Source organism: Cervus canadensis, chromosome 17 (assembly GCF_019320065.1).
Source record: "Cervus canadensis isolate Bull #8, Minnesota chromosome 17, ASM1932006v1, whole genome shotgun sequence".
In the NCBI taxonomy this organism is placed as follows: Eukaryota; Metazoa; Chordata; class Mammalia; order Artiodactyla; family Cervidae; genus Cervus; species Cervus canadensis.
In genome coordinates, this window is record NC_057402.1 from 19863110 (window position 1) to 19877754 (window position 14645).

The 14645-nt window shown below is 32.9% G+C and overlaps 1 protein-coding gene across 16 annotated transcripts in view; it reads right to left on the bottom strand.

Annotated features, from left to right (window-relative positions):
- The window catches only part of MIA2 (MIA SH3 domain ER export factor 2), a 90554-nt gene that overhangs the window by 10850 nt on the left and 65059 nt on the right, over nucleotides 1-14645 (bottom strand). For 11 of the 16 annotated variants that reach the window (XM_043434634.1, XM_043434633.1, XM_043434643.1 and 8 more), the window contains 4 exons: nucleotides 12727-12794; nucleotides 11421-11503; nucleotides 9677-9805; nucleotides 6564-6722 (listed from right to left, as the gene is read on the bottom strand). In XM_043434634.1, the coding sequence (XP_043290569.1) occupies nucleotides 6564-6722; nucleotides 9677-9805; nucleotides 11421-11503; nucleotides 12727-12794 (439 nt within the window). The remainder of the gene's footprint in view (nucleotides 1-6563; nucleotides 6723-9676; nucleotides 9806-11420; nucleotides 11504-12726; nucleotides 12795-14645) is intronic. The other 5 variants (XM_043434636.1, XM_043434635.1, XM_043434649.1 and 2 more) reach the window with 1 other exon arrangement.

Here is a 14645-nt window from a genome sequence, read left to right on the forward strand (position 1 = left end):
ATGGGATTTTCCAGGCAAGAATACTGGAATGAGCTGCCATTTCTTCCTCCAGGGAATCTTCCTGACAAAGGGGTCGAACTCGTCCCTTGCATCTCCTGCACTGGCAGGCAGATTCTTTACCACTAGTACCACCTGGGAAGCCTATAGTATCGACTGGTCTCTTTCAAATCTATGATCATAAACTTCAACTGGATCCTCAACATTGCCCTGTAATCATACCACATTTCACTTACATGTAAACTCTTTCACTCTCCTAAATGGCTACTGTGTACCTTTTTCTCCCTCCAAATCTCTGACAATCCCCTCCCTTTCTCTCCTATCCCAAGTTAATGATCTTACACATCAAGAAACTTGATGCAACTAAACACACTCACTTAACCTCACTCAGCCTCTAATCTGTACCCAGTTGCTCTGCCTTCCTTCCTTTCACAAAGTTATTCAAACACTATCTAATTTCTTAATTACCCTCTGGATCCCACTCTTTTTGTGTACTTTTATACCCTCTCCCACACATCGTCAATTTCTCCTCTGATCTTAGATCATTCCCATCAGCAAATAAACATGTTGTAATGTTTTCTATCTTTAAAAACAAAAACATTTCTCCATCCAATTACCACCTCATCTCTCATTTTTATTAAAAGCAAATTTTTTCAAATATTGTTTACATTTGTCCCCACATCTTAATCTTTCCTCTATCTACTCTCTTCAGGAAGACTGAAAAACTAAACATGGATTTTTCAAGTTTATATAACTACATATAGCAGTAAGTTAGCAACCAAATGCTAATCATTAGAATTTAAAAAGGATCATTACACAAGAAAGTTGAAGCGCCACAAGAAATATATACTCCCAAAAAAGTGACAGCCTCAAAATTTGGAAACAACTTTAAAGTAAATCTCATCCTCTAAGAGCAGAAAAGCATCACTATGGGTTTTAGTACACTTTTTCAGCTTATGAAGACTCCAAAATCTCAACAAGGAAATCAAAGTGAACCTCACTTGAGACAAACTATAATTCTATCAAACGCATCTTATCTGAAAGAATGTTTGCAATGCAGGGCAATGGTCTACACAAACATCTACAGATCAGAGCCAGTAATGTAAAAATCTATGCCTGTGTTCTCCAAACTGTTCTGATAAAGCTCTCCCAACTGTTCTGATCTGTTTAGCCTGCTCTTCTCTCTCAAGGTAAAATTTAGAACTGTCCTCATCAAGTTGGCTGTATATGTCTTCTGCATAGCTTTTTAAAAAAAGAGAGATAAAAAGCATGTTTTTTAAATATGCAAGGCTGAAGACCACACTTAATTCATGATAAAACCACCAAGAAATAACATCTAAGTCTCTTTGCTACCCCTTACATAAAATATATTATCTAAATCAGTTAAAGATAAGCACTGACCAAAAAAAAAAAAAAAAATGGAATACATACCTACATACATATTCCCTGCTCTTTGCTAAAGTTCAAAAAAGTACAAGGAGGAAAAACTATATAATTCACTATTAATGCATATCTCTAGAGTAGCATAAGATCTGCTGAGAATTAAGATTCTTATTCTTCTCTAGTACTTCTCTATTCCGGGAAAAAGAAATCGTGAAGTAGCATAGAGGAATAAAAGGACACTGAAGCTGGAGCACTGAAAGATCAAGAGGGGCATTGAGAGATTAAGAATACCAAAGAGTGAGAAAAAAAATGATAAAAACTGAAACTTTGTTTCATTAAAGTATCTGTGGTTTTATTTTCTTAACTTAAAATTTTACTAAAATATTTACATGAACTTAGACACAATTACTATCTTTCTTGTTAGATTCATGAATACAGTCATGTACATATGATGAATCATTATTGTGATTAATACCTATACTATAAATTACTTATAGATATAATTCTCAAGAATCGGTTAAAAGACTAAAAGTCAAGAATCCTGCAGATTCATACCCTGACAGTCAAAAAGCTATCATTTAAATTTTAGCATTTCTCTTCTTATTTGAATTATGTTACTAGTATCGTAGAAACACAGTTACTAATTACAGTTTACAAAAAGCATAAGAACATTTTAATAAGCATGTCTCTCAAAATGTATTAATAACTACTAAATGTGGGAGCAGGAGATGCAGAAGATATGGGTTCAATCCCTAGGTTGGGAAAATCTACTGGAGTAGGAAATGGCAACCCACTCCAGTATTCTCACCTAGAAAATTCCATGGACAGAGGATCCTTATGGGTTACAGTCCATGGTGTTGCAAATAAATGGACATGACTGAGTGACCCAGCGAACACACATATGGGAGTTAGATCATATTTTAAGACTTTCTAAAAACTTGTTCAACCATTAGTCAAGATTGCTTACTATGCACAGCTTTGTAAATAAGAGCAACTACAAAGAAAACAAGGCAATTACTTAGGAAGAACTTAACAGAAAAACCATATATTCCTTTCTTCCAAAAAGTAATTTTAAAATTTTAAAATTATATTACCCAAATATGTTTTTTAAAGCTAGTCATACAGTAAGTGAAAATACATCACAATAGTATTCATATAATCCCTCTGGCTAGATTGTATTCATGATCTCAATTATTTACCTTTCCTTGTATGCTTGTCCTTGAGAGGTAAAATACCTATCCTGCCCAATGATTCCAAATTCTGCCATGTGACTTGCTTTGTCAACCAAATGTTAGCTGTTGTGATTCAGAGAGGCTTCAAAAAGCATTTTGATGTTTTTGCTTTTCTACTCCTGAACTTCAAGGGTGAGATCCTCACAGAATAAAGTTCTACTTCTCACAGAATGAAACACTGAGCAAGGTAAGTAACACTGACGAAATTCGTGTTGCAGTTCAATGTTTATTAAGAATTTATAATGGGCTTGTTAATTACGGGACATCTTCTTGTTAAAATTTTAATTCTGATTACTTATGACGTGATATTTCTACCTAAATTCATAAGACAAATAAAAATAAACTGAAAACAGTTTCTTAACCTGAATGCTGGCTTACAGGTGTGCTCAAATTTTGAAACAATCATCAGGTTATATGCTTAAAAACACTTGCACTTTATATGCACTGTATCCAGATAAGAAGGTTGTTTTGTTTTTTTTTTAACTGTTGATTTTAAAATAAAGATTCCCAGAGAGCTGCAAAAATAATGTAGAAAGTTCCTGTATACCCTTTACCCAGTTTCCCCAAATGTTTACATCTTTCATAACTATAGTTCAATGTAATAACAGGAAACTAACATTATTACTAACTATGTGTATAGTTCTTGCCATGGATAGATTTTATCATGAATAGATTTATGAAACCACCAGCACACTCAAGATACAGAACTATTCCATTACCAAAAGGATCTCTCTCAGGCTTCCCTTTAATCACATCCACTCTCCTCCCTCCAGCATCCCTAATTCATGGCATCCACTAATCTGTTTTCTAGTTCTATAATTTTGTCATTAAAGGATCATATACATAAAATCATATATTATCTGACCTTCTGAGATACTTTTCTCAGTCACCATCATGGCCTTATGTTAGTCACTCAGTTGTGTCTGTCTCCTCGAGACCCCATGGACTGTAGCCGGTCAGGCTCCTCTGTTTATGGAGTTCTCCAGGCAAGAATACTGGAGTGGGTAGCCATTCCCTTCTCCAGGGGAGCTTCCCAAGCCAGGGATCAAACCCGGCTCTCCTGCGTTGCAGGCAGATTCTTCTCTTTAAGAAGACTTTTTAGTGGTTGCTCTAGGTAGTACATAACTTATCACTGTTAACTGCTGAAAACATTTACCAGTTTGATTAAAAGGTAGCTTGACCTAGAACAGGAAGTCCCTCAATTAAGTTTTTAAACTGAAAAAGGTGTGTTCACAACTGGATTTAAGAAAGAATGCTGTAGTCTGGTTTTACTAACATTGTATATTATATTATTTGGTCTGTCAACTAGATTGAACATTATCTAGAACATCTCAACATTAACCACTAATACTGAACTAAATGTTCTATTACTCCGATAAACAGATTACACAGATCACTCAGTTCATCTCTCTCACTGTATAAAAGGACTGAACTCCAAAGAGCTAAAACAAATTTCAAAAATCACATAAAAAGATTAAAGAGTGAAGATTAGAAATCAAATTTCTTAATTTCCAATCCAAATACTTTTTCACCTGCAGAATTCTGCAGAGGCTACAGTCCATGGGGTTGTTTAGTTGCTCAATCGTGTCCAACTCTTTGTGATCCTGTGGACTGTAGCCTGCCAGGCCCCTTGTCCATGGGATTTCCCAAGCAAGAATGCCCGAGTGGGTTGCCACTTCCTTCTCCAGGGGATCTTCCCAACCCAGGGATCGAATCCATGTCTCCTGTATTGGCAGGCAGATTCTTTACCACTAAGCCACCAGGAAAGCTCCAAATGTACCAGATGGGCTTAACAGCAGAATGGAAGTAACACTGGAAAGAGTCAGTAAATTTGAAGATAGATCAACAGAAGTTATTCAACCATAAAAAGAAAGAAAGGAAAAAAATTTGGCAATAAAATGAGGAGACAGACATCCATGGGACAACATCAAAAGGTCTGAAAAATTATAGGTTTCAGCCAATTGTTAAACAACATGTCAAATATGTTCCAATTTTATGAATAACGGTCACTATTGTTTGGGTTCCAGCCTCAGCTCCTCATCTAGCTAACTGTTCTAACTGAAGACTGTCAGGGAAAATCCTTCTTCTGGGACTCAGTTCCCTTCTCTATTTAGTAAGGACACTGGATAAATTAGTGGTTTTTAAATTTAGCTATTCCTCAGAACCTCCTAGAGAGGTTTTTTTGGGAAATACAGATCTTACCTCCAGAGATTATGTTCAGAAGGTGTAATGACAACATCGTACATCAACTATACTTCAATGAAATTTACAGAAAAACTAGGGCGGGGGAATGTGGTGAAACCCAGGCATTTGCATTTTTTTAAGTCCCCTAGATTATTTCTGATGATAAGCCAAGTTTGAGCATCATCACACTAGCTAATACTTGGGGGGAGAGGCAGAGCATGTGACAGGGACTCTTGGTACTGACAGCTTGTAAATTCTCAAAAGGAACATCCTTTACAAAAATATGAGATTTCCCTGGTGGTTCAGTGGTTAAGGATCCACCTTGCAATGCAGGGGACATGAGTTTGATCCCTGATCAGGGAACTAAGATCCCACATACCTTGGAGCAACTAGCCCATGCACCACAGCTAGAGTCCGTGAGTCACAAAGAAAGATCCCTCTAAGGACTAATGCAGCCAAACAAAAAATTTAAAATATATATATATGTGTATGCATATATATATATATATATACACACACACACACACACAGAGAAATACAATATATACCAAAAGCTTGAAATCAAACTCCTTATGAAAGGGGCTGTAAATTATTCATCTTTATTTTTATCACATCTAAAGTTTAAAATGAATGCTACTTAAGAAAAAAATCCTTGAAAGGAGGATTTCTATGCCACCTATTAACAGATTCTTAAGTCTGAAAGTCACAGCATATATAGTTCTAGACATAAAAACAGTAAGAAAAATATTCAGCTTTCTTAGAATTATTTGGGTATTCATTCATTCAACAAATATTTACTGGGCAAATATTACAGGCTCAGCACTGTTCTAATTTCTGGAGATACAGCAGTGAACTAAAGTGACACAAATCTCTGTTTTTATGAAGCTGATACTCTAATGATATCAAACAAAAGAAAGTAACCTCAAACCAAAGAAATTACCACTTCATACAACATACACACACTTTGTTAGTGTTAGCAAAGGCTAACTCTTGGAATTAAAGGGTTTTTTTAACCACAATATTCTTCCTTCTCCAACTCCTCAGGAAGCAATCTGAACTAGTATATTTTTTAAAATGTAACTAATTTATGCAAAGCAGACATAGCTCACTTTACATAACAGTGTCTGTCCCTGAAACACTGTGCATAAATAAAAGTTTAGCAAACTGAATAATTTTAATAACATTCCTTGGGCAAATAGAGGCTATAAGGGAATAGCAGTTATTGCCTTACTTCAGAATATTCTACTGTGAGTCTTCCAGTAAACATATTTATCTTGACAATTAATCTAAGATATATTGCTCAAGGGTAAAAAGACAATTATAAGGTGAATGGTATAACTGCACAGAAGTGATGAAGGAATGGGTATACCTATGTTTATGAAAACATATCAAAAAAGAACTCCCTAAAAGATATAAAACTATATTCTGGGAGGGGCATGCTTAAGATGACAAGGGGGATTTTTTCACTTTCCTAATTACACATTTCTCCATTGTTTGAACTTTCTAACATAAATATAAACATGTATCACTTCTATGAGCAACAAAAACTATAAAGACATTGCATGGTGGGGGTGGAGGGAGGACAGTTTTCTATAATGTGAATAATTATCCCTAATTACTCTCTTTGGAAATTGGTGTTACTACTGTTTTCTAATATGTATCATGGTTCTCCTTAAGACAGGGCACATGTGTACTTCTCTATTCCTGTATGTTGCACACACACTGGATGCCTTTCAAATATACACACCAACTATACTCATTCTATACCTGATGGAGGAATCATCATCCTACGATCTTGTTCCCAGGGTGGTGAAAGGGAACCAGTGTCAGAAGACGCTCTGTGAGGATCAGTTAACCTATCAGAATTTGATTCTCCTCTTTCATTGGTAATCGGATGGTCCAGAGGATTCCCTGGGCCTCTTGAGCCTAATTAAAGAAGAAAGATACAACTGTTTTATCTAAAAAAGTATTATAAGATCTCATCAAATAAAATCCAGGTCTTTTTTGAAAGGCAAAACAATCAGATTCTAACCAAGTTTTCCCAAGACACATTAGACTATAACTCTATCCTACCAAAGCCATTTCTAAAACAAAAGGAAATATTTTGTCATATACATAAATACTTGCCTATAAAACTCATTCTTAAATGTTATTACCATCATTAGTTACATACAAAATCAGTGGTTAAATTGGAAATTATAAATACTAAGTCTGAAAAATAAGAGTACAAAGTAAATAGCAAAGTAAAGGATTTCTATATCAGATGTAATAATTATGAGATTTTTTTTTAATTAAACTAATATGCCAATAGTCAAAGAGTATGAAGCCTTTAAAACAGTCATCTTAGAGGCTATGTACCTATTTTAATAATTCTGCAACTACTCAAAGTATATTTTAGAAATGTACTCAGATTAACTTAACAGCTACTTAAGAAATTGCATCTTACTATTGTAGTAAGTAGAGACATGACTCTTCATGATTTCTGCCTCAGAAATGATTTTAGCCAGTCTGATTACAAAATTTATATATGCCAAATATATTTGACTTTAAGCGGCTTCTAGCAATTTTTAAATATCAAGTTCACCTCCAAAGAGAGCTCATTAACTCTGAAGTCAAGTCTAAAATAAAGAGTTTCAAAAGCAACAGCACTGTTGAAATAAACACTGAACAAGGTAACATTCATTTGGGTAAGAAAATCTGACATGCCAGCATTTATAAAGAAAGGGAATCATTCCAAAATTCCCTTCCTATGACCACAGAAAGAATGGCACCTCAACTAATAACCCATACTCAATTAAAGTGAAAAACACAAATATAAAAAGGTTTAATATTAAATAACAAAATTAATTAATTAATATTTGATCTATCATTGAGGGGAGAATGAGGTCTCCTCAAAACTACATTGCCCAGAAAACAAAAGCTTATTTAATTTTTCAAAGAACAACTTTAAAAAACAATTATTTTAATAGAAATCATTCTAAAATGCTCCCCACATTTCAGCACTTCCTTTAAGAGATAAAAGTACCTTTTCATGGTAACTTGTAGCAATCAGTATAAACATTCTGTTTTTGTTTTTTTTTTTTAATTTTAGTAATTTTTAAAATTGTTCTATCTACTCTTGTTGTCAGGAAGCCAACTGACTTTTATGTCAGAAGGTCTATTTATCCTTATTCCTTCTAGTTTGTTCATCCTTTTAATCAGTTCATCAGAAGGGAAAAAAAGGCTGGGATAGCAGAAAATTAAATCAGTGAAATATGTGCAAGAGTCAATTAGGCTGAGGTTGTCTAGAGTGAAAAATGGATCTTTAAAGGAGACACTCAAAGACTTTCTCCTGATTGCTTACCTCCAGAGGAAAAAAGTACAGGCAAGTGACTATTAGGTGAAAAACTGCCAACATGAACATGCTAAAGGTCAAGGTTTTTCATTCAGTCCACAAGTTACATACAATTTACTCTAAAAAGAAATTATTTTCCTTACACTCAATCTTACTCAAACATGTATCTCATCCAAACTTTCAAAAAAAAAAGATAAGAGGAAGGAAAAGAAAGGTCATTCTTCTTTTGTGGGTCATAGAAACTTTCAGTTCAAAGCAACTCTTTTTAAGGCCTGCTAACTTACCTAAAACTTCTGTAGCTTTTCTAACAAACAGTAAAACACCCTTGCAAATGATCTAATCACATTGTATCTTGAAAGTTATTTAAAAAAGAAAGGAAAGTAACTTAAATAGGAGAGGAGAAATCAAAGGTAATTTTTACTGTTATTTCAAATATTCAATTAACTACAAGCAATCCTTGACTTATGTCATTCAACTTCTAGTGATTCACATTGCCAATTTAGCTAGTTTATACCCTTACTTATAGGGCACTGTTTTTCAGAACTGTTGGCTGCAACCCATTGTGGCATATGAAGTTAATCTTAACTAGTATTCTTTCTTAATGAAATGGAATAGAACTGAATAGAAGTTATCAAAAAGCATCAAAGATAGTAAGGGTAGTACTACCTCATGTGACTGGCTTCAATAACACTTATGTTCATGTGTAATCTGACATGATATAAACAGAAATTCAGGGCTAAAAACCTAAGGCTCTCGATTTTGGAATAAATATGTTTGAATTTTGCCACAACACAAGGGAAAGTTCTAAAGTAACTTGACAAACAAAATATAGTTGAGAGATAAAAGAGGAAAACTCCAGATCAAAAGAGGTATACAGGTAACATCAGTGCTGATGAGGTAACTGCAGAAAGATCAATAGCTAATGCTTGGGCTTGAATGGCTCTGGAAATTCTCAAAAACACATAAGGGGGTAACAAAGCACACGATCTTGGGTCAGTTTCTTAAAGTATTAACATATGATTTAGGGCTCTTTTAAGGTTCCCAACAAAACTATGTCTACAAGAGAGCACTTCTGAATTCCTTATTTCTTAAAAAAAAAAAGCTCTTTCACTTTCTGATTTTTTACAATAAAAAGATCATGATAATAAAGTAAAAAAAAATTTTTTTTTAATTCTGTATTCCAATAATGCTTAATTAAAATACAATTTTATGCTAGGTTATACTGTTACTATATTTCATGTATACTTTTATAAAGTTATATATTATGTAGTAAAAGTTCCAGCTTTTAAAAAGATTTTAAAAGATGATGTATCAAGTCCCTGACCAAAATGTAATCCATCAGAAATAGGTTTCTAAGGGAAAAATATATTCAAATTAGATGTCACAGAGTTTCTTTTCCAAACAAAAATTAACCCAGAGTAAGTAAGTGCAAGGAATGCCTGTATTTTTCAAAGGTTTATTTTAAAGATCATTTTAAAGATAAGTTGAGATGAAAATATAAAGTAAGGAAGAAATCTAGAGTAATAAAGATGTTTAAACAATATACCTCTTCCTCCTCCCCCTGGAAGCAAAGGTGAGAGTCTGAGTGGACCCTCCAACAAAGTTGGAGGGGAGAGAAAAGCTCTCATTTCAGGTGAAGGTCGACCCAATGGTGAGGGACCATATGGGGAATGCTCTGGAATAATTAAAACAGCATATTTAAATTCATAGTTTCAATTACCTACACTATAGATTAGAATCCTAACTCAGCAAATTACCATCGGGTCATTCTATTGCCAATTTAAATTTAATCTCTGTCCTAAATACTAAAGGTGCCTTGGGTTTAGCTAATATGGGATAGAGCTATATATAGAACCATGTGTTTAAGTCTATCTACCAGACACTTCAGTCAATAAAAACATCACTCTTTTGGTAACTAATACACTTAAATGATCATACACTATTAAGTAAAGGACACCATATTTTAGAGTTATAAGAGGATTTGAGGGGCATGAAGTTTGTTTGTTTTTGTTTTGTTTTTAATGGCAGTATGCTTCCAGATAGTTCAGCTGGTGAGGGTTGTACCAATAGAAGGGCTCTGTTTAAATCAGGGCCAGACAGGGCCTGTATTGGGCTATGAATTACCCGAGTAAAGTTCAGATTTTCAAAAGCAGGAAAAAAAAAACCACAAAATACTCTGAACCATCAGAAATTACTTCTGATTTATCACCAGTGAAAACTCAGTTTTACACATCAAATAAATCACTTTATCTATAAACCATATAACCAAAAGTGTGATCATTTTACAAACTTCACCATTCTCAAATAATGGTTATTCTTCCAAAGATCGAAAATCAACAACATTATCAAAAAACAAACAAACTTCAATGCCACCCAAAATAACACTTTTCAAAACATGCTAAATTTTATTATGCAGCTTATATAATATTTGAATGTAGTTACAACAAAAGATCAAAGCATTATTTACCCTGAGACATTTTTGCATTAGATTCAGATAAAAATTCTTTCTGTGTAACTCCCTCAACTCCAGACTTTGTTCCTATTTGAAATTCATAACAATCTGCTATTTCTTAATGTAGAAATACTTAATGAAACTGGACTCTCAAAGTGATTTTTATAACTTTTCAACAGTTATTAAAAGAGGAGTCTACCTACACAAGATAGGTTTGCTTTTACTACCCTAGAAGCTTAATTCCAATTCAAGCAAAATTACTTTGAAAAATGTAAACTATTTGGAATAGTATGAGATCATAAAGATGCTAACTCACTAATGAATGGACAGAAATATTAAATACATCTTCCAAATAACTGGTTCTTTTGGAGGTAATTAAAGCAATCAAAACTCAGATTAATAAAGTTTTCCTACCCTTTTAATGAAGTTTTAAATAATTTAAAACCAGCTGTTTTAATTCTTATTTTTAAAATTCAAGCAAATTCCAAAGAATGGTTAACATGTAAACAGTCACAATGCTATTCCATTTAAGCAATCTTTACCCATTCACTCTCCAAAAAAATAATGAGTACCTTACTATGTACCAAGCACTTTGCTTCCCAAGGAGCTCAAGGTACTAAACATACATCATCCTACAAAATACCACTGAGAAAGCCATTACTCACATTATTGCTAGAGAACAAAACTCAGAAACTTGGCAGACCACAAGATAACTCAGATTAGAACCCTAGCTCCAAAATCTAAAAAATTCATAAGTAGTGTTAATTCACACTAATATAAATGGTATGTACAAAATATATTAAGTATTTTTTTAATGAGGGGTTAAAAAAAAAACTACCTCTGCCAAATGCTGTATTTGGAACATCAAGTGCATAAGGATCTTTTTCTAAAAGTTCAATTTTAAACTCTGTTTCAGTTAATCTGCAAATAAAGAACAAACATCACTAAGTTACTTATCTAAGAGAAGCACTCACATTTCAAGAAAAATGCCACTATTATAAACTATTTTTTATTATCTCAATATCTACATAAAAGAAACAGGTCCTTTAAAATTATTCTGACCAAAATACCTTTATATATCCCCCACTATTTATTTTAGGGTAACAGGTTCCTTTTGCCTCATGATAGTGATGTTTTGTTGAGGTTTGGAATTGTTTTATTCTCTTTCAAAACTAGGCTACAAAGAATACCATATCACAGAATCCAACTTTTAGAAAGATTGTGAAGGGCCCTCCAAGGTCAATGAGTTCAAAACTATTATTTTACAACTAAGGAAAGTGAGGTTAGGAGTTTAAATGATTTATGCAAAATGAAAGTACCGGGGTTAAAGCTCAGGGCTCCCAGCTCTGAGTCACATAAGCTTTCCGTTGTAGTGTTACCCATACGATTCCAGTCATAACATAAAGTTGGAACCTGATTAATTCATCCTACTATTTTATTCCTTTCCAAACTTTTATCTGAAAAATATGACATTTTAAAAGAATCTTATTTCTAGTTCTATGCCATTAGATCTGAAATAAAACATTTAATCATATGGCTTTAATTTCTGAGTAGAAAAGACAAGTAAGAGACTAAAACTAATACTGGATAATGTTAATAGTACATTCTGTCAAGAAATTATAACACTATGGGAAGACTTTTACAGTCTTCATAGAAAACCATTTACTCTTCCCTTCAATTGTACACTGTACTCTTTTATCCTCTCATTCATTTTGTTATTGTAAAGCAATGCCATCCAATATAATAAAATCATGGAAAAAGAGAAATAATAAACATTCTATCCATTTATTCATTAAAAGATGTTAATACTCTGTGAATTACCATGTCAAAAAGATTTATCCTTTCTATCTCCATCTCTTATAATCTCTTTCTACCCACTCTGATTTAAACAAAATTTTTTTAAGTTATACTTTTTACAAAAAAATCTATGAAAAGTTTCTCTCTGTTACAGTAACCTCTAGTCAAGCGTTTCAAACAAAAAATCTAGTAAACTCTAATAGAACTAAGGTATACTTTATTACTAGATATGTTGGGTCACTGAAAGTCTGTTTATCCTTATAAAAATATCAACTACTTAATAAAATAACAACTAAGAATAAAAGTCATAAGCAAAGTTTTTAAAGTATTCCTACTAAGATACTTACTTTTGTCTGTTGTGAGCATTTTCTTTCCTTAAATCATTGAGGTTTCTTTCAGCAGTCCGAGCTGCCAACTTAAGGAAAATAATATATTTTTAAAATAAATTTATGAAAACTTGAAATATAAGCATACATAAATATCTCAATAATTGCATACAAATATCACAATCACTTAAGTATGTCAGTAAGCATTTCAGTAAACTCAATGTAAAAAAAAATTAATTTAGAAAATTATATCAAAAAGAAATGAGTTTCATACAACCAGATGAACCTAAGGCTGGAGTTTAATCATGTACTTGCCAAGAAATGCTTTCAGCTAGATGTGAAGTCAAGGATTAGAATTGCTTGGTGTTGTAAATATCCAAATAACATGACAAGAGCTATGGAAGAGGACTCAAGCTTAGGAATGGAGACTCAGAATTATGCGTGGCAGCATTGGCAGCGGAACAAAGTACCTATCTCTGGAAAGAGATCACTGTAATTCTGTGAAACTATAAAGGTCTAAACATGCTGGTAAAGGCCATTTTTTTTAATGACTGAATATAATCAAAGAATGCTGCATGTTTATTAAGTACACAGCACTGTAGAGATACATTCCTTTAGTCTTTTACATTTATTTACAGACACTTTCATTTAATAAAAATCAGAGTACCAATACAGATGTTACAAGAAAAAAAGGCTATACCAAGAATATGCAATAAACCCAAACAGCTGTGGGTAAAATTAAGCTTGCATAGAATACTACGTTTCCCTGTTATCCTGTGGACTCTCCAGGATAGAAGCAGCAGAGTGGGGAACACCACACCCGCCAGATTAATGCAGTTCACTAGGGCAAATGTGACAGTCACCAAAAGGCAGGCAAATTAACGCAGTCTGTAATTGTGAACTGTACCTGAGAATTGACTTTAACTGGGCCAATATTCACTAAAAATATAGCTTAACCACATGTTAGCACTCAATATCAAAAGATTCCAGGTGTAAATCTTTTTCCAAATTATATAATCAATTTTGTACTAACAAAAAAGAACACCATTGTAACAATTTTTGTTAACAAAATACCAATTCATTTAACTTTTAATGATGCAGAACTAAAATCATTTCTAAATGTTTGCTAATGTGTAACATATTTACTCTTAAATACATGGCACAAAAATGTGTAGTTAAGTCAAAAGTAAGTTCTACTCTGATTATAGTGTAGTATATATTAAAGATATACCTACAACAAAGAAATATAAAAATAGACTGATCACAACGGTTCACATTTGAAAAATCTACCCCCAGAAGTTAGCAAAAACTGTAATCTTAGTAAATAACCAACTATGTTGTAATCTAGAACATTTATATTCAGATATTGAACACTTGAATTAAAATACGCAAAAAGATTCTATTAGGTACAGGTGTTAAGAAGGAAAACAAAACAGTCCCTATAAGCTTAAATCTGTGGTAAGAACAAATACAAATAACCACAGTACTTGCCACAGGATACAAAAAAAAAAAACCCAAGTACTATGACAATTTAAAGGAAGATTAAATCTAACAGGATGGAGCAAAGAAATGCTCAACAGAGTAAGTAACACCTAAAATTAAGAAATTATTACAGTAAATTAGTGGAAACAAACTGAAAGTTTATAAAATGAAAACCTTCATAGAAAAGATAAAACTTCATAAAAAATATCTATGATATATTAAGAAAGGTTATAAAACATTAATATATGATCTTGTTTTTTTAAACATATATATGTGCTTTATGTCTCAATGTATCTATAAAAGTATGGAATAAATTAAAGTACTACTGCTGATTACTTCTTTGTACTTTTCTACATGGTATAATTTTTGTTCAATGAGTATATAAAATATCTTTTTAGTTTGAGACATGAAGGGCATATTTTCTGCATGTTTTAATTTAAGGTCAATGTCATTATTTA